Source organism: Eucyclogobius newberryi, unplaced genomic scaffold, assembly GCF_026437365.1.
Source record: "Eucyclogobius newberryi isolate DKJ021-1_F unplaced genomic scaffold, fEucNew1.0.hap1 SCAF_4, whole genome shotgun sequence".
Taxonomy (NCBI): domain Eukaryota; kingdom Metazoa; phylum Chordata; class Actinopteri; order Gobiiformes; family Gobiidae; genus Eucyclogobius; species Eucyclogobius newberryi.
In genome coordinates, this window is record NW_027316056.1 from 39781736 (window position 1) to 39805090 (window position 23355).

The 23355-nt window shown below is 48.5% G+C and overlaps 1 protein-coding gene across 2 annotated transcripts; it reads left to right on the forward strand.

The window, feature by feature from the left end:
• Positions 1-3276: 3276 nt before the first annotated feature.
• On the forward strand, positions 3277-21840 carry nacc1b (nucleus accumbens associated 1, BEN and BTB (POZ) domain containing b). 2 transcript variants are annotated; one of them, XM_072463797.1, is made up of 7 exons: positions 3277-3430; positions 6372-6614; positions 13673-13885; positions 15686-16088; positions 18406-18703; positions 18856-18953; positions 21527-21840. In XM_072463797.1, the coding sequence occupies exons 1-7, from the start codon at positions 3305-3307 to the stop codon at positions 21823-21825; spliced, it is 1680 nt and encodes a 559-aa protein (XP_072319898.1). In that variant the 5' UTR covers positions 3277-3304; the 3' UTR covers positions 21826-21840. The 2 variants fall into 2 exon arrangements, with proteins under 2 accessions (XP_072319898.1, XP_072319899.1); XM_072463798.1 differs by having other exon boundaries at positions 18409-18703.
• The last annotated feature ends 1515 nt before the right edge of the window (positions 21841-23355 follow it).

Below are 23355 nucleotides of genomic sequence, written 5' to 3' on the forward strand. Positions count from 1 at the left end.
AATAAACAGGGACTTTATTGACAATGACTCTTGGATGAGAGTCGAAACGTCTATTTTTTCTAACTGAGTCCAGATGAAACAACTGAAGCTTTTTCTACTATGGAACACGCCTGGACGAATGAGGGATTACACCGACATAGGACAATGACTGTATTAAAGATTCAGTGGCGCGAGAACGAGGCGCTGATGTAACAGCCACAAACACCTGATATTAATATATATTATATTATTATGATTTACTCAAACTACAAGGATCATAATTTAAGCTCATTGTAAAATGTGAAGTTGCTTTAAAACGACTTTGTAAAAAAAGCTGGTTCATTAACGTCAAACCTTCAGAAGTGATAAACCTGTAGGGTCAGGGCTAACTTGTAGGGTTAGGGCTAACCTGTACGGTCAGGTCTAACTTGTAGGGTTAGGGCTAACCTGTATGGTCAGGTCTAACTTGTAGGGTCAGGGCTAACCTGTAGGGTTAGGGTCAGGGCTAACCTGTAGGGTCAGGGCTAACCTGTACGGTCAGGGCTAACCTGTAGGGTTAGGGCTAACCTGTACGGTCAGGGCTAACCTGTAGGGTTAGGGTCAGGGCTAACCTGTAGGGTCAGGGCTAACCTGTACGGTCAGGGCTAACCTGTAGGGTTAGGGCTAACCTGTACGGTCAGGGCTAACCTGTAGGGTTAGGGTCAGGGCTAACCTGTAGGGTCAGGGCTAACCTGTACGGTCAGGGCTAACCTGTAGGGTTAGGGCTAACCTGTACGGTCAGGGCTAACCTGTACGGTCAGGGCTAACCTGTACGGTCAGGTCTAACCTGTAGGGTTAGGGCTAACCTGTAGGCCATATTAGGCCTACAGGTTAGACTCTGGAACATTGTCCCTCGCCACCACAGACATTGCTTGATTTATTTTGTGATTTTGGGCGTTACAAAAATAAATTGAATTGAATTGAAATTAGCTACGACAGCTTTAGCATGAAATGGGGATGAGAGAAGGGAGGACATGCAGTATATTGTATTGGAGCCTGGCATGTGTGCTGCCGCTTCAACCACTCCACCACCGGCAGCTCTAGAGTACATTTACCACACTTGGAGCTTCTTTGTGTTATTCACTTATTTATTTAAATCTGTTGCATTATTGACTGAAGCGAGTGACTGTGAGGCACGGCCATGTGCTGGACAGTTGCCATGGTTACTGAACGACAGAAACACGTCTGGTGATGTCACGCCCGTGATGCCCGGTCATGTGACCATATGATGCATGTGCTTTATATGGTCACATGACGCACATGCTTTATATGGTCACATGACGCACATGCTTTATATGGTCACATGATGCATATGCTTTATATGGTCACATGACGCACGTGCTTTATATGGTCACATGACGCACATGCTTTATATGGTCACATGATGTATATGCTTTATATGGTCACATGACGCACGTGCTTTATATGGTCACATGATGCACATGCTTTATATGGTCACATGACGCACATGCTTTATATGGTCACATGACGCACGTGCTTTATATGGTCACATGACGCACGTGCTTTATATGGTCACATGACGCACATGCTTTATATGGTCACATGATGCATATGCTTTATATGGTCACATGACGCACGTGCTTTATATGGTCACATGATGCACGTGCTTTATATGGTCGCATGATGCACGTGCTTTATATGGTCGCATGACGCACGTGCTTTATATGGTCACATGACGCACATGCTTTATATGGTCACATGACGCACATGCTTTATATGGTCACATGATGCACGTGCTTTATATGGTCACATGATGCACATGCTTTATATGGTCGCATGACGCACGTGCTTTATATGGTCGCATGATGCACGTGCTTTATATGGTCACATGACGCACGTGCTTTATATGGTCGCATGATGCACGTGCTTTATATGGTCACATGACGCACGTGCTTTATATGGTCACATGACGCACGTGCTTTATATGGTCACATGACGCACGTGCTTTATATGGTCACATGATGCACGTGCTTTATATGGTCACATGATGCACGTGCTTTATATGGTCACATGATGCACGTGCTTTATATGGTCGCATGATGCACGTGCTTTATATGGTCACATGACGCACGTGCTTTATATGGGCACATGACGCACGTGCTTTATATGGTCACATGACGCACATGCTTTATATGGTCACATGATGCACATGCTTTATATGGTCACATGATGCACGTGCTTTATATGGTCACATGATGCACGTGCTTTATATGGTCACATGATGCACATGCTTTATATGGGCACATGATGCACATGCTTTATATGGTCACATGATGCACATGCTTTATATGGTCACATGATGCACATGCTTTATATGGTCACATGATGCACATGCTTTATATGGTCACATGATGCACATGCTTTATATGGTCACATGATGCACATGCTTTATATGGTCACATGATGCACATGCTTTATATGGTCACATGATGCACATGCTTTATATGGTCACATGATGCACATGCTTTATATGGTCACATGATGCACATGCTTTATATGGTCACATGATGCACATGCTTTATATGGTCACATGACGCACGTGCTTTATATGGTCACATGACCAGCATCTCATGCGTTCACTTCCTTTCTGCTTTGATCAAAGTAGTTCTAGTTCTGGACAGTTTCCATGATCGTTACGTGACGAAAACACTACAAGTACTGGACGTTCTAGAACTACAAAGAAGTACTAGAAGTAGACACGCAGTACCGAAGTAACCACCACCTAAAAGATAAAGACCGAGGAACACTTAAAGCAACAACAAAAATCACACGGGAAAGATCTACAAAAAGAACCTTGAATGACGGAAATCGGACAAGAAATGCGTCTGAAACGGTCCGAAAAACCTGCTTCTCTAATGTTTAGCCTGTTTGTGGCAGAGTGGTTTTCCTGCCTGTCAAAGGGGGTTTTGGGTTCGACTCCCGGCCTGGCTGACGTGCTTGTTTCTCCTTTCGCAGACCCTGGTACTCCGGGGGTTTTGGGTTCGACTCCCGGCCTGGCTGACGTGCTTGTTGTCTCTCCTTTCGCAGACCCTGGTACTCCGGGGGTTTTGGGTTTGACTCCCGGCCTGGCTGACGTGCTTGTTTCTCCTTTCGCAGACCCTGGTACTCCGGGGGTTTTGGGTTCGACTCCCGGCCTGGCTGACGTGCTTGTTGTCTCTCCTTTCGCAGACCCTGGTACTCCGGGGGTTTTGGGTTCGACTCCCGGCCTGGCTGACGTGCTTGTTGTCTCTCCTTTCGCAGACCCTGGTGCTCTGGTTCGGGCGGTATGGCTCAGACGCTGCAGATGGCGATTCCAAACTTTGGGAATAACGTTCTTGAGTGTCTGAACGAGCAGCGGCTGCAGGGCCTCTACTGCGACGTGTCGGTGCTGGTGAAGGGCCACGCCTTCAAGGTCAGAAGTCACTCACCGTACATTGAAACATAATGTGGCCAATAAAACAAAGGCTTCATGACACTTACAGTAAAAAGCCTGTTGCATGGTAGAACAGGTTTCATCTGTTGGAAACAATTCTCTCCTGAGCTCTGATTGGTCCAGTCCAAAGGGGAGGAGTTATAACTGAAACTTGGCCTGTCCTTAGTAGAAAAAGCTTCAGTTGTAGTCATCTGGACTCACTTTGCAAAAATAGACGTTTCGACTCTCATCCAAGAGTCATTGTCAATAACAGAATTTAGGTCGAGAACTCCGATATTAATACTGTTCTGTGGTAAGACCCGCCCATTGGGAGGAGCCTTCCTGAAGTAGAAAGAGTTGTTTGTTTCAACAGAAACTCCCCCTTGTATCTACCGAGCCTATTCAGAATCTTAATGGGCTATTAGAATCCTCTTTGTCTTTGTGAGACCCTGGCTCAACCACCCTGAGTACCTGATTAGCATCTGAATGTCCTCTACCTTTCCAGGGGTTCAGAATCCCATTATAAATAACAGGAAGATTAAACCTTAGCCCTCCATTTCTGTTTAAAGAAGGTCTTTCTTTTTTAACAAAAATAGCTTCCTTGACTCCTCATTCAAACCATCTTTTCTCCCTGCTTAAAACCTTCACCTCACCGTCTTCAAACGAGTGATTAGAGGCTTCAAGATGGAGATGCACGGCACTCTGTGGTCCTGAACTTGTATTTCTTCTGTGCTGATAGAGCCTCTTGTGTAGAGGCTGTTTCGTCTCACCTATGTAACGTTCTTTACAACTTTCTTCACTGCATTGGATCGAATAAACTACATTGCTCTGTTTTTGAGTCGGCAACTTGTCCTTTGGGTGAACCAGTTTTTGTCTTAAAGTGTTTCCTGGTTTAAAATAAACAGGGACTTCGTGTTGTCTAAAAATTCTCTGCAGTTTTTCCGACAGGCCAGACACATAAGGGATAGAAACACCCTTCCTTCTCTGTTCAGTTTCCCTTTTGTCCTGCTTCTTGGTTCTCTTCACTCTGTTGAGAGCCCAAGCGGGGTAACCACAGGCTGAGAGGGCATTTCGGACATGTTTTTCCTCTTTCTTCTTGCCCTCTGAGCTGGTGGGCACACCTTGAGCTCTGTGTTGTAAGGTTCTGATCACACCCAGCTTGTGCTGTAGTGGGTGGTTGGAACCAAAGAGCAGATACTGGTCCGTGTGTGTAGGTTTCCTATATACTTCTATTTGGAGTTTCCCGTCCTCTCCTCTGATCGTGGAACAATCAAGAAAGGCCAAGCGATTCTCCTTAGCGTCTTCTCTTGTAAACCTAATATGTGGGTCCACAGCATTGATGTGATCAGAGAAGGTTTCCACCTCTTGTTTCTTGATTGTTACAAAAGTATCATCGACATAGCGGAGCCACAGTTTTGGGGCTATGCCTGAGAATGAGGCCAGTGCCTTCTTCTCAAAGTGCTCCATGTACAGGTTGGCCACTATGGGAGAGACGGGCGAGCCCATGGCACAGCCATGAATCTGTCTGTAAAATTGTCCCCGGAATTGAAAGTAAGTGGTGTTCAGACAGATGTCCAACAGTTCACATTGTGAAATTCTGTTATTGACAATGACTCTTGGATGAGAGTCGAAACGTCTATTTTTTCAAACTGAGTCCAGATGAAACAACTGAAGCTTTTTTCTACTATGGAACACGCCTGGACGAATGAGGGATTACACCGACATTGGCCTGTCCTTGTTTCCAGGTCTGACAGTTTCACTCTTACAGCTTCGGTCGTTGAGGCCTGTTGAGGTCCGGCCTCCTCATTTGTCTGGTTTGATTCTTGCTGAGGTTTTATGAGGCTGTTGTAAACTGAGGGGAGGTTAAAGCTTAGACCATTTATTTTTTATCAAACAATCGTTTCTTCTGTTCAAATATTCATCTCACGTCAAACGATTTGTGGCTTTTAGACGAAGATGAACCGCCTGTTGTGAACCAGAACGTCAGTGTCTTTTGTGTCGATCCAGGCTCTAAAAAGCCTGTTCTCACCGAAAGAAGAGAAATGAAGAGATGTCGTGTTTATTGATTTTATTAAGTTCTTCCTGACGATCACTGCTTTATTGCAACTTTATTAATCACAACGATAATGAGCTTCTTCCAAGTGTTTTATCAGGTAAGACCAGGATTGTGGAGTCACTGAGAGAAACCCTCATCAAGAGTCTTTTGTCAGCGCTCCATCTACTGGCAGCAGAGGGAAATACAATGACAAAATAAACAAAAGCTAGCTTGCTCCGACAGCACAGATTTAGAGATGATTGAAACAAAGTGAATGAAGCGAAACGCGACTCCAAATGTGCATAACAATATAACATTTCATGAATATATTATCCATCAAGTAAGTAAAAAGTGACTGAAGGAAGTTTTAGTAAGACACACTCATGTAATTCAGTCTTTTTCCCGTTTGAAAATGAAAGCGACATATTTAAACGTGTTCCCCCTGATCCCCCGTATCACCCTGATCCCCCTGTCTTCCCCGTGTTCCCCCTGTCCTCCGTCTTCCCCGTGTTCCCCCTGTCCCCCCTGATCCCCCGTGTCCCACTGATCCCCCGTGTTCCCCCTGATCCCCCGTGTTCCGCCGTGTCCTCCGTGTTCCCCCTGATCCCCCGTGTTCCCCCTGATCCCCCGTGTTCCCCCTGATCCCCCGTGTTCCCCCTGATCCCCGTGTTCCCCGTGTCCCCCGTGTTCCCCCTGATCCCCCGTGTTCCGCTGTCTCCTCCGTGTTCCCCCTGATCCCCCGTGTTCCCCCTGATCCCCCATGTTCCCCCTGATCCCCCGTGTTCCCCCTGATCCCCCGTGTTCCCCCATGTTCCCCCTGATCCCCCGTGTTCCCCCATGTTCCCCCTGATCCCCCGTGTTCCCCCGTGTTCCCCTTGATCCCCCGTGTTCCCCCGTGTCCCCCAGGCCCACCGGGCGGTCCTCGCTGCCAGCTCCTTGTACTTCCGGGACCTGTTCAACTGCGGCGGGAAGAGCTCGGTGGTGGAGCTGCCTCCTGCTGTTCAGCCGCAGAGCTTCCAGCAGATCCTGTCCTTCTGCTACACGGGGCGCCTCAGCATGACCGTGGGGGACCAGTTCCTCCTCATGTACACCGCGGGGTTCCTCCAGATCCAGCAGATCATGGAGAAGGGAACCGAGTTCTTCCTCAAGGTGAGTCCGGCCACTTTTCTGTCCTCTCGTGTCGCTATCGGTCTATTTGGCACAGACGGGTGGGGTTTTCCTGGTCGGGGCTTGCGTGTTTTCCCAAGTCTTAAAAACATGGGGTCAGTCTGGGGTCAGTCTGCGGTCAGTCTGCAGTCAGTCTGCGGTCAGTCTGGGGTCAGTCTGCGGTCAGTCTGGGGTCAGTCTGCGGTCAGTCTGGGGTCAGTCTGTGGTCAGTCTGGGGTCAGTCTGCGGTCAGTCTGGGGTCAGTCTGTGGTCAGTCTGGGGTCAGTCTGCGGTCAGTCTGGGGTCAGTCTGCGGTCAGTCTGGGGTCAGTCTGGGGTCAGTCTGGGGTCAGTCTGGGGTCAGTCTGCGGTCAGTCTGCGGTCAGTCTGCGGTCAGTCTGCGGTCAGTCTGGGGTCAGTCTGTGGTCAGTCTGGGGTCAGTCTGCAGTCAGTCTGCGGTCAGTCTGGGGTCAGTCTGCGGTCAGTCTGGGGTCAGTCTGCGGTCAGTCTGGGGTCAGTCTGCAGTCAGTCTGGGGTCAGTCTGGGGTCAGTCTGCAGTCAGTCTGCGGTCAGTCTGGGGTCAGTCTGTGGTCAGTCTGGGGTCAGTCTGCAGTCAGTCTGGGGTCAGTCTGCAGTCAGTCTGCGGTCAGTCTGGGGTCAGTCTGCGGTCAGTCTGCGGTCAGTCTGGGGTCAGTCTGTGGTCAGTCTGGAGTCAGTCTGGAGTCAGTCTGTGGTCAGTCTGGGGTCAGTCTGCAGTCAGTCTGGGGTCAGTCTGCAGTCAGTCTGTGGTCAGTCTGGGGTCAGTCTGCAGTCAGTCTGCGGTCAGTCTGCAGTCAGTCTGCGGTCAGTCTGGGGTCAGTCTGTGGTCAGTCTGGAGTCAGTCTGTGGTCAGTCTGGAGTCAGTCTGGAGTCAGTCTGGGGTCAGTCTGGGGTCAGTCTGGAGTCAGTCTGGGGTCAGTCTGGGGTCAGTCTGTGGTCAGTCTGGAGTCAGTCTGGAGTCAGTCTGGGGTCAGTCTGGGGTCAGTCTGGAGTCAGTCTGGGGTCAGTCTGCGGTCAGCACTGAACTGAGACGTGGGTCTGAAGCTCGTTAGGACCGGCTTTGGTCCCAGACTGGCTCGTCCTGGAGCTTTTGGGGCTCGGTTAGCTTCATATCGCCCGACGTTGCGTTTGCGGTAAATCGGAACATCGATTTTACACTAGATTTCACCGAACTGACGCTGAGTTCACAGATCCCAGAGGCAGGTCACGTCAGTAAAACGCTTTATTTTAACAATTTAAATATTGCACGAGTCTCTAACGTTGCTAAACGTAACAAAAATGCCACAAAAACACAACTTAAAGCAACAAGGACAAAAATATGTTTAAAAGAAACAAAAACATGCGATTCACTAAAAGTTGTTTAGTAATTCCAGTGTGTGTGTGAGGGGCGTGGCTAAAGCTAGTGTGTGTGAGGGGCGTGGCTAAAGCTAGTGTGTGTGAGGGGCGTGGCTAAAGCTAGTGTGTGTGAGGGGCGTGGCTAAAGCTAGTGTGTGTGAGGGGCGTGGCTAAAGCTAGTGTGTGTGAGGGGCGTGGCTAAAGCTAGTGTGTGTGAGGGGCGTGGCTAAAGCTAGTGTGTGTGAGGGGCGTGGCTAAAGCTAGTGTGTGTGAGGGGCGTGGCTAAAGCTAGTGTGTGTGAGGGGCGTGGCTAAAGCTAGTGTGTGTGAGGGGCGTGGCTAAAGCTAGTGTGTGTGAGGGGCGTGGCTAAAGCTAGTGTGTGTGAGGGGCGTGGCTAAAGCTAGTGTGTGTGAGGGGCGTGGCTAAAGCTAGTGTGTGCGAGGAGCGTGGCTAAAGCTAGTGTTTGTGTGAGGGGCGTGGCTAAAGCTAGTGTGTGTGATGGGCGTGGCTAAAACGAGCGTGCACAGGAACAGTTTTGCCTCATTTCTTTGACTTCTCTGCATGTGAGGGGCGTGGCTAAAGCCTCGACACCGCGTTTGAACCTCTCTTTATGTCAGGCTAATGCTAATTAGACGCATTATGACCTGGAAACATCAGATTGTGGCTCTTGACAAAGCCATAAACAGGAAACAGCTGTTGCTAACGTGCTTCGCTAGCTTTGTGTTGCTAAGGCTCGACGTATATTTTAGCGTCAGAGGAAACGCGGCGCTTTAGCAAGAGGTCAAGTCAGAGTTTGGAGACGTTTGATTCTTTTGTGTTTCTCTGCTCTTTGCCTCTTGTTTTGGCCTGACTCTGCGTTCTCTCTCGTCCAATCACCTGGCTGTGCTGTGGAGCTCCTCCCCCTGAGCTTAATTCCAAGAGAGCCCGACCGCTTTGGGGGCTAGAACCTCTGGGGGTCCACTTTGGATCGCTCTAACGGCCACTGCGGTTCACTTAAGGCGGTGACATTTTAAATAAGCCCTAATTTCCTCATCAAATTAAAATATGGCCTAAAGGTTTGAGCCCGCCTCCTATTTATGTCCCACCAGGAGGACATTTAGAGAGACCTGGTTCAGACCTGGTTCAGACCTGGTTCAGACCTGGTTTAGACCTGGTTCAGACCTGGTTTAGACCTGGTTTAGACCTGGTTCAGACCTGGTTCAGACCTGGTTCAGACCTGGTTTAGACCTGGTTTAGACCTGGTTCAGACCTGGTTCAGACCTGGTTCAGACCTGGTTCAGACCTGGTTTAGACCTGGTTTAGACCTGGTTTAGACCTGGTTCAGACCTGGTTCAGACCTGGTTCAGACCTGGTTCAGACCTGGTTTAGACCTGGTTCAGACCTGGTTCAGACCTGGTTTAGACCTGGTTTAGACCTGGTTTAGACCTGGTTTAGACCTGGTTTAGACCTGGTTTAGACCTGGTTCAGACCTGGTTTAGACCTGGTTTAGACCTGGTTCAGACCTGGTTTAGACCTGGTTTAGACCTGGTTTAGACCTGGTTTAGACCTGGTTTAGACCTGGTTCAGACCTGGTTTAGACCTGGTTTAGTCCTGGTTCAGACCTGGTTCAGACCTGGTTTAGACCTGGTTTAGACTTGGTTTAGACCTGGTTTAGACCTGGTTTAGACCTGGTTTAGACCTGGTTCAGACCTGGTTTAGACCTGGTTTAGACCTGGTTCAGACCTGGTTTAGACCTGGTTTAGTCCTGGTTCAGACCTGGTTTAGACTTGGTTTAGACCTGGTTTAGACCTGGTTTAGACCTGGTTTAGACCTGGTTCAGACCTGGTTTAGACCTGGTTTAGACCTGGTTCAGACCTGGTTTAGACCTGGTTTAGTCCTGGTTCAGACCTGGTTCAGACCTGTATCAGTTGCAGACTGATGCTGCATTAATTTGCATATTAATAAGATCCAAACGTTTGTAGAAATCACCTGACGCAGATGCTTCAGATGGAGCCACGTCTCGACCGGCTCTTCTGGAGCTCGAGCCTCCAGAACATTCCATTCTGGAACGGCCAAAATCACAACAGTGAAAAACAAATTAAACAATGTTCTTAGGGACGTGGCAATGTCCCAGAGTCCTCTGTCCTGAGACAAATGTCCCAGGGTCCTCTGTCCTGAGACAAATGTCCCAGGGTCCTCTGTCCTGAGACAAATGTCCCAGAGTCCTCTGTCCTGAGACAAATGTCCCAGGGTCCTCTGTCCTGAGACAAATGTCCCAGGGTCCTCTGTCCTTAGACAATTGTCCCAGAGTCCTCTGTCCTGAGAAAAATGTCCCAGGGTCCTCTGTCCTTAGACAATTGTCCCAGAGTCCTCTGTCCTGAGAAAAATGTCCCAGAGTCCTCTGTCCTTAGACAATTGTCCCAGGGTCCTCTGTCCTTAGACAATTGTCCCAGAGTCCTCTGTCCTGAGAAAAATGTCCCAGAGTCCTCTGTCCTTAGACAATTGTCCCAGAGTCCTCTGTCCTGAGACAAATGTCCCAGGGTCCTCTGTCCTGAGACAAATGTCCCAGAGTCCTTTGTCCTTAGACAATTGTCCCAGAGTCCTCTGTCCTGAGACAAATGTCCCAGGGTCCTCTGTCCTTAGACAATTGTCCCAGAGTCCTCTGTCCTGAGAAAAATGTCCCAGAGTCCTCTGTCCTGAGACAAATGTCCCAGGGTCCTTTGTCCTGAGACAAATGTCCCAGAGTCCTCTGTCCTTAGACAAATGTCCCAGAGTCCTCTGTCCTTAGACAAATGTCCCAGAGTCCTCTGTCCTTAGACAATTGTCCCAGAGTCCTCTGTCCTGAGAAAAATGTCCCAGAGTCCTCTGTCCTGAGACAAATGTCCCAGGGTCCTCTGTCCTGAGACAAATGTCCCAGGGTCCTCTGTCCTGAGACAAATGTCCCAGAGTCCTCTGTCCTGAGACAAATGTCCCAGGGTCCTCTGTCCTGAGACAAATGTCCCAGGGTCCTCTGTCCTTAGACAATTGTCCCAGAGTCCTCTGTCCTGAGAAAAATGTCCCAGGGTCCTCTGTCCTTAGACAATTGTCCCAGAGTCCTCTGTCCTGAGAAAAATGTCCCAGAGTCCTCTGTCCTGAGACAAATGTCCCAGGGTCCTTTGTCCTGAGACAAATGTCCCAGAGTCCTCTGTCCTTAGACAAATGTCCCAGAGTCCTCTGTCCTTAGACAAATGTCCCAGAGTCCTCTGTCCTTAGACAATTGTCCCAGAGTCCTCTGTCCTGAGAAAAATGTCCCAGAGTCCTCTGTCCTGAGACAAATGTCCCAGGGTCCTCTGTCCTTAGACAATTGTCCCAGAGTCCTCTGTCCTGAGAAAAATGTCCCAGGGTCCTCTGTCCTTAGACAATTGTCCCAGAGTCCTCTGTCCTGAGAAAAATGTCCCAGAGTCCTCTGTCCTTAGACAATTGTCCCAGGGTCCTCTGTCCTTAGACAATTGTCCCAGAGTCCTCTGTCCTGAGAAAAATGTCCCAGGGTCCTCTGTCCTTAGACAATTGTCCCAGAGTCCTCTGTCCTGAGAAAAATGTCCCAGAGTCCTCTGTCCTTAGACAATTGTCCCAGGGTCCTCTGTCCTTAGACAATTGTCCCAGAGTCCTCTGTCCTGAGAAAAATGTCCCAGAGTCCTCTGTCCTTAGACAATTGTCCCAGAGTCCTCTGTCCTGAGACAAATGTCCCAGGGTCCTCTGTCCTGAGACAAATGTCCCAGAGTCCTTTGTCCTTAGACAATTGTCCCAGAGTCCTCTGTCCTGAGAAAAATGTCCCAGAGTCCTCTGTCCTGAGACAAATGTCCCAGGGTCCTCTGTCCTGAGACAAATGTCCCAGGGTCCTTTGTCCTGAGACAAATGTCCCAGAGTCCTCTGTCCTTAGACAAATGTCCCAGAGTCCTCTGTCCTTAGACAAATGTCCCAGAGTCCTCTGTCCTGAGACAAATGTCCCAGGGTCCTCTGTCCTGAGACAAATGTCCCAGAGTCCTTTGTCCTTAGACAATTGTCCCAGAGTCCTCTGTCCTGAGACAAATGTCCCAGGGTCCTCTGTCCTGAGACAAATGTCCCAGGGTCCTTTGTCCTGAGACAAATGTCCCAGAGTCCTCTGTCCTTAGACAAATGTCCCAGAGTCCTCTGTCCTTAGACAAATGTCCCAGAGTCCTCTGTCCTTAGACAATTGTCCCAGAGTCCTCTGTCCTGAGAAAAATGTCCCAGAGTCCTCTGTCCTGAGACAAATGTCCCAGGGTCCTCTGTCCTTAGACAATTGTCCCAGAGTCCTCTGTCCTGAGAAAAATGTCCCAGGGTCCTCTGTCCTTAGACAATTGTCCCAGAGTCCTCTGTCCTGAGAAAAATGTCCCAGAGTCCTCTGTCCTTAGACAATTGTCCCAGGGTCCTCTGTCCTTAGACAATTGTCCCAGAGTCCTCTGTCCTGAGAAAAATGTCCCAGAGTCCTCTGTCCTTAGACAATTGTCCCAGAGTCCTCTGTCCTGAGACAAATGTCCCAGGGTCCTCTGTCCTGAGACAAATGTCCCAGAGTCCTTTGTCCTTAGACAATTGTCCCAGAGTCCTCTGTCCTGAGAAAAATGTCCCAGAGTCCTCTGTCCTGAGACAAATGTCCCAGAGTCCTCTGTCCTTAGACAAATGTCCCAGAGTCCTCTGTCCTTAGACAATTGTCCCAGAGTCCTCTGTCCTTAGACAATTGTCCCAGAGTCCTCTGTCCTGAGAAAAATTTCCCAGAGTCCTCTGTCCTGAGACAAATGTCCCAGGGTCCTCTGTCCTTAGACAATTGTCCCAGAGTCCTCTGTCCTGAGACAAATGTCCCAGGGTCCTCTGTCCTTAGACAATTGTCCCAGAGTCCTCTGTCCTGAGACAAATGTCCCAGGGTCCTCTGTCCTGAGACAAATGTCCCAGAGTCCTCTGTCCTTAGCTCCTCCTTCCACATGAAGGATCTGACTCTGACATGACGAGAGAGAGACAGAGGAGCTGGAGCCACTCAGGAGGAGAACCGGTTCTTCAGGAGGAGAACCGGTTCTTCAGGAGGAGAACCGGTTCTTCAGGAGGAGAACCGGTTCTTCAGGAGGAGAACCAGTTCGGAAATGTAATAGTAAATATAGTTTGATAGAACAAGTCGTGTTTATCAGAGGATAGAGCTCAAGCTGCCATACTTCCCCCAGAGTTGCTCCTAGGGCAGCGGAGCTGAAACTGTAGCTTCATATTTCTGTTCCTCACTGGCCTGAACATAAGTCATTTCAAAGAGGAACGTTTTAAGCCTGGTCTTAAATGAAGAGACTGTGTCGGCCTCTTTAACATGGACAAGAGCTGATTCCATAACACAGGAGCTCTACCTCCTACTGTGCTTTTAGAGACTCTTGGCACCACCAGAAGAACAGCATTTTGAGAGTGAAGAGCTCTGATTGGATGAGATGGTTCTATAGCATCTTTGAGGTGGGAGGGGCCATGTCATTTGTGGCTTTGTAAGTCAGGAGGAGGAGTTTAAATGTGATTCTTAACTGGACAGGAGCCAGTGAAGAGACTCCAGCACCGGCGTAATGTGCTCTCTTCTTTTAGTTCCTGTTAGTAATCTTGCTGCTGCATTTTGTTGAAAGCTTTTCGTGGAGCTTTTAGGACACGCTGTGAGCAGGAGTTACAGTCTAATCTGAAACTCTTCTTCAGGTGTCGTCTCCCAGCTGCGACTCCCAGGGTCTTCACACAGAGGAAGCCCCGCCCTCAGAGCCACAGAGTCCTGTCACTCAAACCTCAGGGGGAGGAGTCTGTGGAACAGGAGGTATGGCCTCAGTCGCAGGAAGACCCACCTCCTGCCAGACGCCCCTCCCCCTGGTGTCAAAGGTCAAGATGGAGCAGAGCGCTTCCACTCCTCAGCCGCAGGTACCAGCTGTCAATCACTCGCTTGTCATGGCCTGGTTTAGTCCTGGTTTAGTCCTGGTTTAGACCTGGTTTAGACCTGGTTTAGTCCCAGTTTAGTCCCGGTTTAGACCTGGTTTAGACCTGGTTTAGTTCTGGTTTAGTTCTGGTTTAGTCCTGGTTTAGTTCTGGTTTAGTCCTGGTTTAGTCCCAGTTTAGTCCCGGTTTAGTCCCGGTTTAGTTCTGGTTTAGTCCTGGTTTAGTCCTGGTTCAGACCTGGTTTAGACCTGGTTTAGTCCTGGTTTAGACCTGGTTTAGACCTGGTTTAGTCCTGGTTTAGACCTGGTTTAGACCTGGTTTAGTCCTGGTTTAGACCTGGTTTAGACCTGGTTTAGACCTGGTTTAGTCCTGGTTTAGTCCTGGTTTAGACCTGGTTTAGACCTGGTTTAGTCCTGGTTTAGACCTGGTTTAGACCTGGTTTAGTCCTGGTTTAGACCTGGTTTAGACCTGGTTTAGTCCTGGTTTAGACCTGGTTTAGACCTGGTTTAGTCCTGGTTTAGTCCTGGTTTAGACCTGGTTTAGTCCTGGTTTAGTCCTGGTTTAGACCTGGTTTAGTCCTGGTTTAGACCTGGTTTAGACCTGGTTTAGTCCTGGTTTAGTCCTGGTTTAGACCTGGTTTAGACCTGGTTTAGTCCTGGTTTAGTCCTGGTTTAGTCCTGGTTTAGACCTGGTTTAGACCTGGTTTAGTCCTGGTTTAGTCCTGGTTTAGACCTGGTTTAGACCTGGTTTAGTCCTGGTTTAGTCCTGGTTTAGACCTGGTTTAGACCTGGTTTAGTCCTGGTTTAGTCCTGGTTTAGACCTGGTTTAGTCCTGGTTTAGACCTGGTTTAGTCCTGGTTTAGACCTGGTTTAGACCTGGTTTAGTCCTGGTTTAGTCCTGGTTTAGACCTGGTTTAGACCTGGTTTAGACCTGGTTTAGTCCTGGTTTAGACCTGGTTTAGACCTGGTTTAGTCCTGGTTTAGACCTGGTTTAGTCCTGGTTTAGTCCTGGTTTAGACCTGGTTTAGTCCTGGTTTAGACCTGGTTTAGTCCTGGTTTAGACCTGGTTTAGTCCTGGTTTAGACCTGGTTTAGACCTGGTTTAGTCCTGGTTTAGTCCTGGTTTAGTCCTGGTTTAGACCTGGTTTAGTCCTGGTTTAGACCTGGTTTAGACCTGGTTTAGTCCTGGTTTAGTCCTGGTTTAGACCTGGTTTAGTCCTGGTTTAGACCTGGTTTAGTCCTGGTTTAGACCTGGTTTAGACCTGGTTTAGTCCTGGTTTAGTCCTGGTTTAGACCTGGTTTAGACCTGGTTTAGACCTGGTTTAGTCCTGGTTTAGACCTGGTTTAGACCTGGTTTAGTCCTGGTTTAGACCTGGTTTAGTCCTGGTTTAGTCCTGGTTTAGACCTGGTTTAGTCCTGGTTTAGACCTGGTTTAGTCCTGGTTTAGACCTGGTTTAGTCCTGGTTTAGACCTGGTTTAGACCTGGTTTAGTCCTGGTTTAGATCTGTTCATGGTAAACATGACCATGAACCAGCGTCTTTGGGTCACTGAAAAGCGCTATATAAATAAAAGTTATTATTATTATTATTATTATGAACAGTCGGACTCGTTCATCACGTTCTTCTAATAGTTTGTGACCAACTTCAATTTAGGATAAATTCAAATAAATGTAACAGTTGGATCAAAAACTCACTTTTCATTTGTAAACTACATATTGAGTAAAGATAAATACATTTAGCAGAGCGCCCCCTGCAGTTCTTCAGTGTCATTGTGTCCGGTGTGTGCAGGAGGGCTCGCTGTACTCTGTGGTGTGCACGCCCATGGCCAAGCGACTGTGGGAGGGCTCAAACCGTGACGCAGGAGGCGGAGCTTCAGGAGGAGGGGGTGGGGCATCCGGTGGAGGGGGCGGAGTCAGGAAGGCGGCACGTTTCTCCTCGTCGAACCAGGATCCAGGCTCTATGCGAGCGCCGGCCGCCTCCTCCACCAACAGTAACCACAACAGTAGCAGCGCGGGGACACCAGAGGGCGCCAGTCCCGGCACGCTCAGCCTGTACGCCAGCCCGTCCTGCGACTCCCCCAACAGTTTCCACGAAGAAGAGGAGGAGGAGGAAGTGGAGGACAGCGAGGAGCAGTACCGTCAAATCTGTAACATGTACAACATGTACAGCATGCTCAACGCCAACGCCGCAGGTACGAGCTGAACACACTGAGCACGCTGAACACGCTGAACACGCTGAGCACGCTAAACACGCTGAACACGCAAGAGACGCTAGACACGCTAAACACGCTGAACATGCTAAACACGCTAGACACGCTGAACACGCAAGAGACGCTAGACACGCTAAACACGCTGAACACGCTGAGCACGCTAAACACGCTGAACACGCAAGAGACGCTAGACACGCTAAACACGCTGAGCATGCTAAACACGCTAGACACGCTGAACACGCAAGAGACGCTAGACACGCTAAACACGCTGAACACGCTGAGCACGCTAAACACGCTGAACACGCAAGAGACGCTAGACACGCTAAACACGCTGAACACGCTGAGCATGCTAAACACGCTAGACACGCTGAACACACAAGAGACGCTAGACACGCTGAACACGCTGAGCACGCTAAACACGCTGAACACGCAATAGACGCTAGACACGCTAAACACGCTAAACACGCTGAACACGCTGAGCATGCTAAACACGCTAGACACGCTGAACACGCAAGAGACGCTAGACACGCTAAACACGCTGAGCACGCTGAACACGCAAGAGACGCTAGACACGCTAAACACGCTGAACACGCTGAGCATGCTAAACACGCTAGACACGCTGAACACGCAAGAGACGCTAGACACGCTAAACACGCTGAGCGCGCTAAACACGCTGAACACGCAAGAGACGCTAGACACGCTAAACACGCTGAGCACGCTGAACACGCAAGAGACGCTAGACACGCTAAACACGCTGAACACGCTGAGCATGCTAAACACGCTAGACACGCTGAACACGCAAGACGCTAGACACGCTAGACACGCTGAGCACGCTGAACACGCAAGAGACGCTAGACACGCTAGACACGCTGAACACGCTAAACACGCTGAACACGCTGAGGATGCTAAACACGCTAGACACGCTGAACACGCAAGAGACGCTAGACACGCTGAACACGCTGAACACACTGAACACACTAAACACGCTGAGCACACTGAACACGCTGAGCACGCTAAACACGCTAGACACGCTGAACACGCTGAACACGCTGAGCACGCTAAACACGCTGAGCACGCTGAGCACGCTAAACACGCTGAACACGCAAGAGATGCTAGACACGCTAAACACGCTGAACACGCTGAGGATGCTAAACACGCTAGACACGCTGAACACGCAAGAGACGCTAGACATGCTAAACACGCTGAGCACGCTGAACACGCAAGAGACGCTAAACACGCTGAGCATGCTAGACACGCTGAACACGCAAGAGACGCTAAACACGCTGAACACGCTGAGCATGCTAAACACGCTAGACACGCTGAACACGCAAGACACGCTAGACACGCTAGACACGCTGAGCATGCTAAACACGCTGAACACGCAAGACACGCTAGACACGCTGAACACGCTAAACACGCTGAACACGCTGAGGATGCTAAACACGCTAGACACGCTGAACACGCAAGAGACGCTAGACACGCTAGACACGCTAGACACGCTAAACACACTGAACACACTGAACACACTAAACACGCTGAGCACGCTAAACACGCTAGACACGCTGAACACGCTAAACACGCTGAACACACTTAACACACTAAACACGCTGAGCACGCTAAACACGCTGAGCACGCTAAACACACTGAACACGCTGAACACGCTGAACACGCTCCAGCCTCAAAAGGTTTAATGTCTGAACAGACGAGCAGAACAACAAGGTCAAAGTTCAAGGACAGACGCAGCGAACAAGAAAAACTGCACTCGGCCAATCAGCTTCTCTTTCAACTCAGAACGGAACAAAGTGACAACAGATACAATTATGCAAATACTTTAAAACGTTGTTATTTTTTTACATTGTCAATATTAGTACATTTGTAGTATCTTTATACTTGTATATACTTTGCATTGTTATAGTATGAAATAAATAAATAAATGAATGTACTATATATTAAGTGTGTATTGAAGTCTGGGACAAAGTTTTCTTTGATTAATGCTCGTGTTCTTTGTCCCTGTGAAATAAACTAAATAAACACATGCTCCGTTATAATACAAAGAGAGGGAGTGACGCTGAGGTACAAGATACACAAGTACAACAGAGTATTTACAGAGGACGCTCATAATACTACAGATAATACCCTAATATCAGTTGTGTACCTTGGCCCGTGCAGAGACTCGTGTAGCGTGTAGCATGGAGCATGTAGCGTTGAGGGTGTAGCATGGAGCGTGTATCATGGAGCGTGTATCATGGAGCGTGTAGTGTGTTCGTCCCGTGGATCCATAGGTGTCTGTGTCTCTCAGTAGTGGCGGAGCGAATGGAGGCGCTCCCAGACCTGCCCCCGGACTCAGCCCAGGGCAGAGGCTCACGAGGGGGCCGACCTCGCTCGGAGCTGGCCTGTTTGCCCCCGGAGCTGGTGTCTCAGATCGGACAGAGGTGCCACCCGCGGCTGTACGAGGAGGGCGACCCCGCGGAGAGGCTGGAGCTGGTCAGTGGCACCAGCGTGTTCATCTCCAGAGCTCAGCTCATGAACTGTCATGTCAGCGCTGGCACTCGCCACAAGGTGCTGCTGCGGAGGCTTCTTGCCGCCTTCTTCGACAGGTGAGGACTCGCCTGTTTGAAACCTTTCGTACCATAAAGAACCATTCTACCATTCTTTCAAGTACCATTCTTTCCAAATACCCCAGATTTCCCAGGGGAGGACCCTCAGACCCCCGGCCTTCAAAGTAATGCGTCTGTTATGTTGTGTCCAGGAGCACTTTGGCAAACAGCTGTGGCACCGGGATCCGCTCGTCCACCAACGACCCAAGCCGCAAACCACTGGACAACAGAGTCCTGCACGCGGTCAAGTGTAAGTCTAAAGAACGTGATTTAAGTCTAAAGAACGTGGCGTAAGTCTAAAGAACGCAGCGTAAGTCTAAAGAACACACCGTGTAGGTCTAAAGAACGCGGCGCAAAGAACGCGGTGTAAGTGTAAAGAACGTGTCGTAAGTCTAAAGAACGTGATTTAAGTCTAAAGAACACGGTGTAAGTCTAAAGAACGTGTCGTAAGTCTAAAGAACGTGATTTAAGTCTAAAGAACACGGTGTAAGTCTAAAGAACGTGTCGTAAGTCTAAAGAACGTGATTTAAGTCTAAAGAACGCGGCGTAAAGAACACGGTGTAAGTCTAAAGAACGTGTCGTAAGTCTAAAGAACGTGATTTAAGTCTAAAGAACGCGGTGTAAGTCTAAAGAACGCGGTGTAAGTCTAAAGAACGCGGTGTAAAGAACGCGGTGTAAGTCTAAAGAACGTGTCGTAAGTCTAAAGAACGTGATTTAAGTCTAAAGAACGTGGCGTAAGTCTAAAGAACGCGGCGTAAGTCTAAAGAACACACCGTGTAGGTCTAAAGAACGCGGCGCAAAGAACGCGGTGTAAGTGTAAAGAACGTGTCGTAAGTCTAAAGAACGTGATTTAAGTCTAAAGAACACGGTGTAAGTCTAAAGAACGTGTCGTAAGTCTAAAGAACGTGATTTAAGTCTAAAGAACACGGTGTAAGTCTAAAGAACGTGTCGTAAGTCTAAAGAACGTGATTTAAGTCTAAAGAACGTGTCGTAAGTCTAAAGAACGCGGCGTAAAGAACACGGTGTAAGTCTAAAGAACGTGTCGTAAGTCTAAAGAACGTGATTTAAGTCTAAAGAACGCGGTGTAAGTCTAAAGAACGTGGTGTAAGTCTAAAGAACGCGGTGTAAAGAACGCGGTGTAAGTCTAAAGAACGTGTCGTAAGTCTAAAGAACGTGATTTAAGTCTAAAGAACGTGTCGTAAGTCTAAAGAACGCGGTGTAAATCTAAAGAACGCGGTGTAAGTCTAAAGAACGCGGTGTAAGTCTAAAGAACGCGGTGTAAATCTAAAGAACGCGGCGTAATTCTAAAGAACGTGTCGTAAAGAACGCGGTGTAAAGAACGTGGTGTAAGTCTAAAAAACGTGGTGTAAGTGTAAAGAACGTGATTTAAGTCTAAAGAACGCGGCGTAAGTCTAAAGAACACGGTATAAGTCTAAAGAACACGGTGTAGGTCTAAAGAACGCGGCGCAAAGAACGCGGCGTAATTCTAAAGAACGTGGTGTAAGTCTAAAGAACGTGGTGTAAGTCTAAAGAACGTGGTGTAAGTCTAAAGAACGTGGTGTAAGTCTAAAGAACGTGGTGTAAGTCTAAAGACCGTGTCGTAAGTCTAAAGAACGTGGTGTAAGTCTAAAGAACGTGGTGTAAGTCTAAAGAACGTGGTGTAAGTCTAAAGACCGTGTCGTAAGTCTAAAGAACGCGGCGTAAGTCTAAAGAACACGGTATAAGTCTAAAGAACACGGTGTAGGTCTAAAGAACGCGGCGCAAAGAACGCGGCGTAATTCTAAAGAACGTGGTGTAAGTCTAAAGAACGTGGTGTAAGTCTAAAGAACGTGGTGTAAGTCTAAAGAACGTGGTGTAAGTCTAAAGAACGTGGTGTAAGTCTAAAGACCGTGTCGTAAGTCTAAAGAACGTGGTGTAAGTCTAAAGAACGCGGTGTAAGTCTAAAGAACGCGGTGTAAGTCTAAAGAACGCGGCGTAAGTCTAAAGAACACGGTATAAGTCTAAAGAACACGGTGTAGGTCTAAAGAACGCGGCGCAAAGAACGCGGTGTAAGTCTAAAGAACGTGTCGTAAGTCTAAAGAACGTGTCGTAAATAAAGAACGCGGCGTAAAGAACACGGTGTAAGTCTAAAGAACGTGTCGTAAGTCTAAAGAACGTGATTTAAGTCTAAAGAACGCGGTGTAAGTCTAAAGAACGCGGTGTAAGTCTAAAGAACGCGGCGTAATTCTAAAGAACGCGGTGTAAGTCTAAAGAACGTGTCGTAAGTCTAAAGAACGTGGTGTAAGTCTAAAGAACGCGGTCTAAGTCTAAAGAACGTGTCGTAAGTCTAAAGAACGTGATTTAAGTCTAAAGAACGCGGTGTAAGTCTAAAGAACGCGGTGTAAGTCTAAAGAACGCGGTGTAAGTCTAAAGAACGTGGTGTAAATCTAAAGAACGCGGTGTAAGTCTAAAGAACGCGGTGTAAGTCTAAAGAACGTGGTGTAAATCTAAAGAACGCGGCGTAATTCTAAAGAACGTGTCGTAAAGAACGCGGTGTAAAGAACGTGGTGTAAGTCTAAAAAACGTGGTGTAAGTGTAAAGAACGTGATTTAAGTCTAAAGAACGCGGCGTAAGTCTAAAGAACACGGTATAAGTCTAAAGAACACGGTGTAGGTCTAAAGAACGCGGCGCAAAGAACGCGGTGTAAGTCTAAAGAACGTGGCGTAAGTTTAAAGAACGCGGTGTAAGTCTAAAGAACGTGGCGTAAGTCTAAAGAACGTGGCGTAAGTCTAAAGAGATGAGGTTAAGAGGTGACTTTAAAGCCGTGGTCCGTTCTCCCTCCAGTTTACTGCCAGAACTTTGCCCCGAGCTTCAAAGAGAGCGAGATGAACGCCATCGCGGCCGACATGTGCACCAACGCTCGCCGAGTTGTGCGGAAGTCCTGGATCCCCAAGCTCAAGCTGCTGATGGCCGACACCGACGCCGCCTACTCCGCCTTCCTCGCCGACGGGGCCAAGATGGACGGCGCCAACGCCCTGGGCAACGACCCCGCCTCGCTCGACGCCGCGGCCGATGCCACGGGCGGAGCCGGCCAATCGGACGGGCTCGGGGGCGGAGCCAACGACGGCAGCTCTTTGTTTTGAGCGCGAAGAGCCAGAAAGGGGCAGGTTTGTCGTCAGAAGTCGGACGAGGCGTTTTTCTTTCGATGTTTTTGGGGAGAAAGTCTCAAAAACGTCAGATGTTTTCCTCTTTAAAGCTTTCACTGAGTTTGTCTAAATCCTGTACATAAAGAAGGACCACGGGGGGCGGGACCAGAGCCAAGTGTGACGGGCAATACCGGTCTCGCTGTTGCCATTTCAACCTTTTCTTTTCATTTCGCACCGTTTATCGTTTTATCGGAGCCCAGACCAAGAATTTGGCTGTGAAATATTGTATTTTCAGCCAAAACTTGGACCATTTTTCCTCTTGTAATAAATAAAACGAGACTTAGGACCAGATCAGAGCCAGGACCCGGGTCTGGAGGACCTGGACGCTGCACGTGTCGGAAATACAAAATAGCTGCAATGATTATTTCAATTCAAACAATGCAGCGAACTGATGATAAAAGAAGTAGAGTCTGTGGGCTCCTGCGTTTTACATTCAATAACCTCTAAAATAATCTTTGCTCTGACCGTTCTTGGGCTTCCTTTGAAACACGAGCAGGAGCTTCCATTGCTCGTGGCGACGGCGGTCACACACTCCACACAGAACGTCACATCTGGGAATCGAACCCGGGACCTTCTGGCTGCGTTTCACCCGCAGATCGACTGAATCTGCTGCAAATGGCACCTTTGTTTTCTTTTTAAATAATCCCAAAAAAACACTGTGGCCAAAAATGTTGTTTCTTGCACCTTACGACGTGTGAACGATTGTCCATCTTTACACGTGGCACGTCTGTGATCGGCGTCCGTTGCCCCCGGCGACGCGCGGAGACTCTTCTGCCTCTGCTCCACATTTGAAGGGTTTTGTTTTGTTGCCGTTGCACGACTCGTTCCCGGCGAGCGTGAAATGTCCGGGTTTCGATTTGAAAAGGAAATCGTGCCTAAACTCTGAAAACACTGTCGGTTTTGATACTGAATGTACGCGGCGCCTTTGAAGCGCCACAAATTGCACAAAATTGCCCTTTTTATATTACATTTTATCATTTCTTTTTTTGCTTTATTAAAGTGTGGTTGGCTCCTCTAGTGGAAAAATGTGCTGACGATAGAGTATTACTGTTGTTTTTATTGGTCTGGTGTTCGACACAGACTGAAGCATGCTGGGAAACGGAGTCTTTGTCTGAATAAGTGTCCAAAATCACCCTCCTGTTCCTAAACTCAAATAAAACACTTTATGTTCTGCACTGCTGCGCCTGGGACGCTCTCCCCCTTTATTCATTATTGTTGAAAATGATTCACCAAACCAGGAAACGACACCCGCCGCGTTCACCCGCCGTGCTCACCCGCCGCGTTCACCCGTCGCGTTCACCTGCCGCGCTTACGTGCTGCTGGAGCAGGAAAACGCACACAACGCTCGCGCAAGACGGGAAAAGGACCAACAAATGATAATCGTGAAAATGTTTGAGTTCGTTAAGTGTTTTAGAAAATAAAAGATTTGAAGGGTTTGGTCTCAGTGACCGAGAACAATCCTTAAAT

Coding starts and splice junctions, on each gene's coding strand:
- nacc1b (XM_072463797.1), top strand. CDS start 3,305: ATGGCTCAGACGCTGCAGATGGCGATTCCAAACTTTGGGAATAACGTT. Junction 13,886..15,685: donor CTTCCACTCCTCAGCCGCAG/GTACCAGCTGTC, acceptor CGGTGTGTGCAG/GAGGGCTCGCTGTACTCTGT. Junction 18,704..18,855: donor CTTGCCGCCTTCTTCGACAG/GTGAGGACTCGC, acceptor TGTTGTGTCCAG/GAGCACTTTGGCAAACAGCT.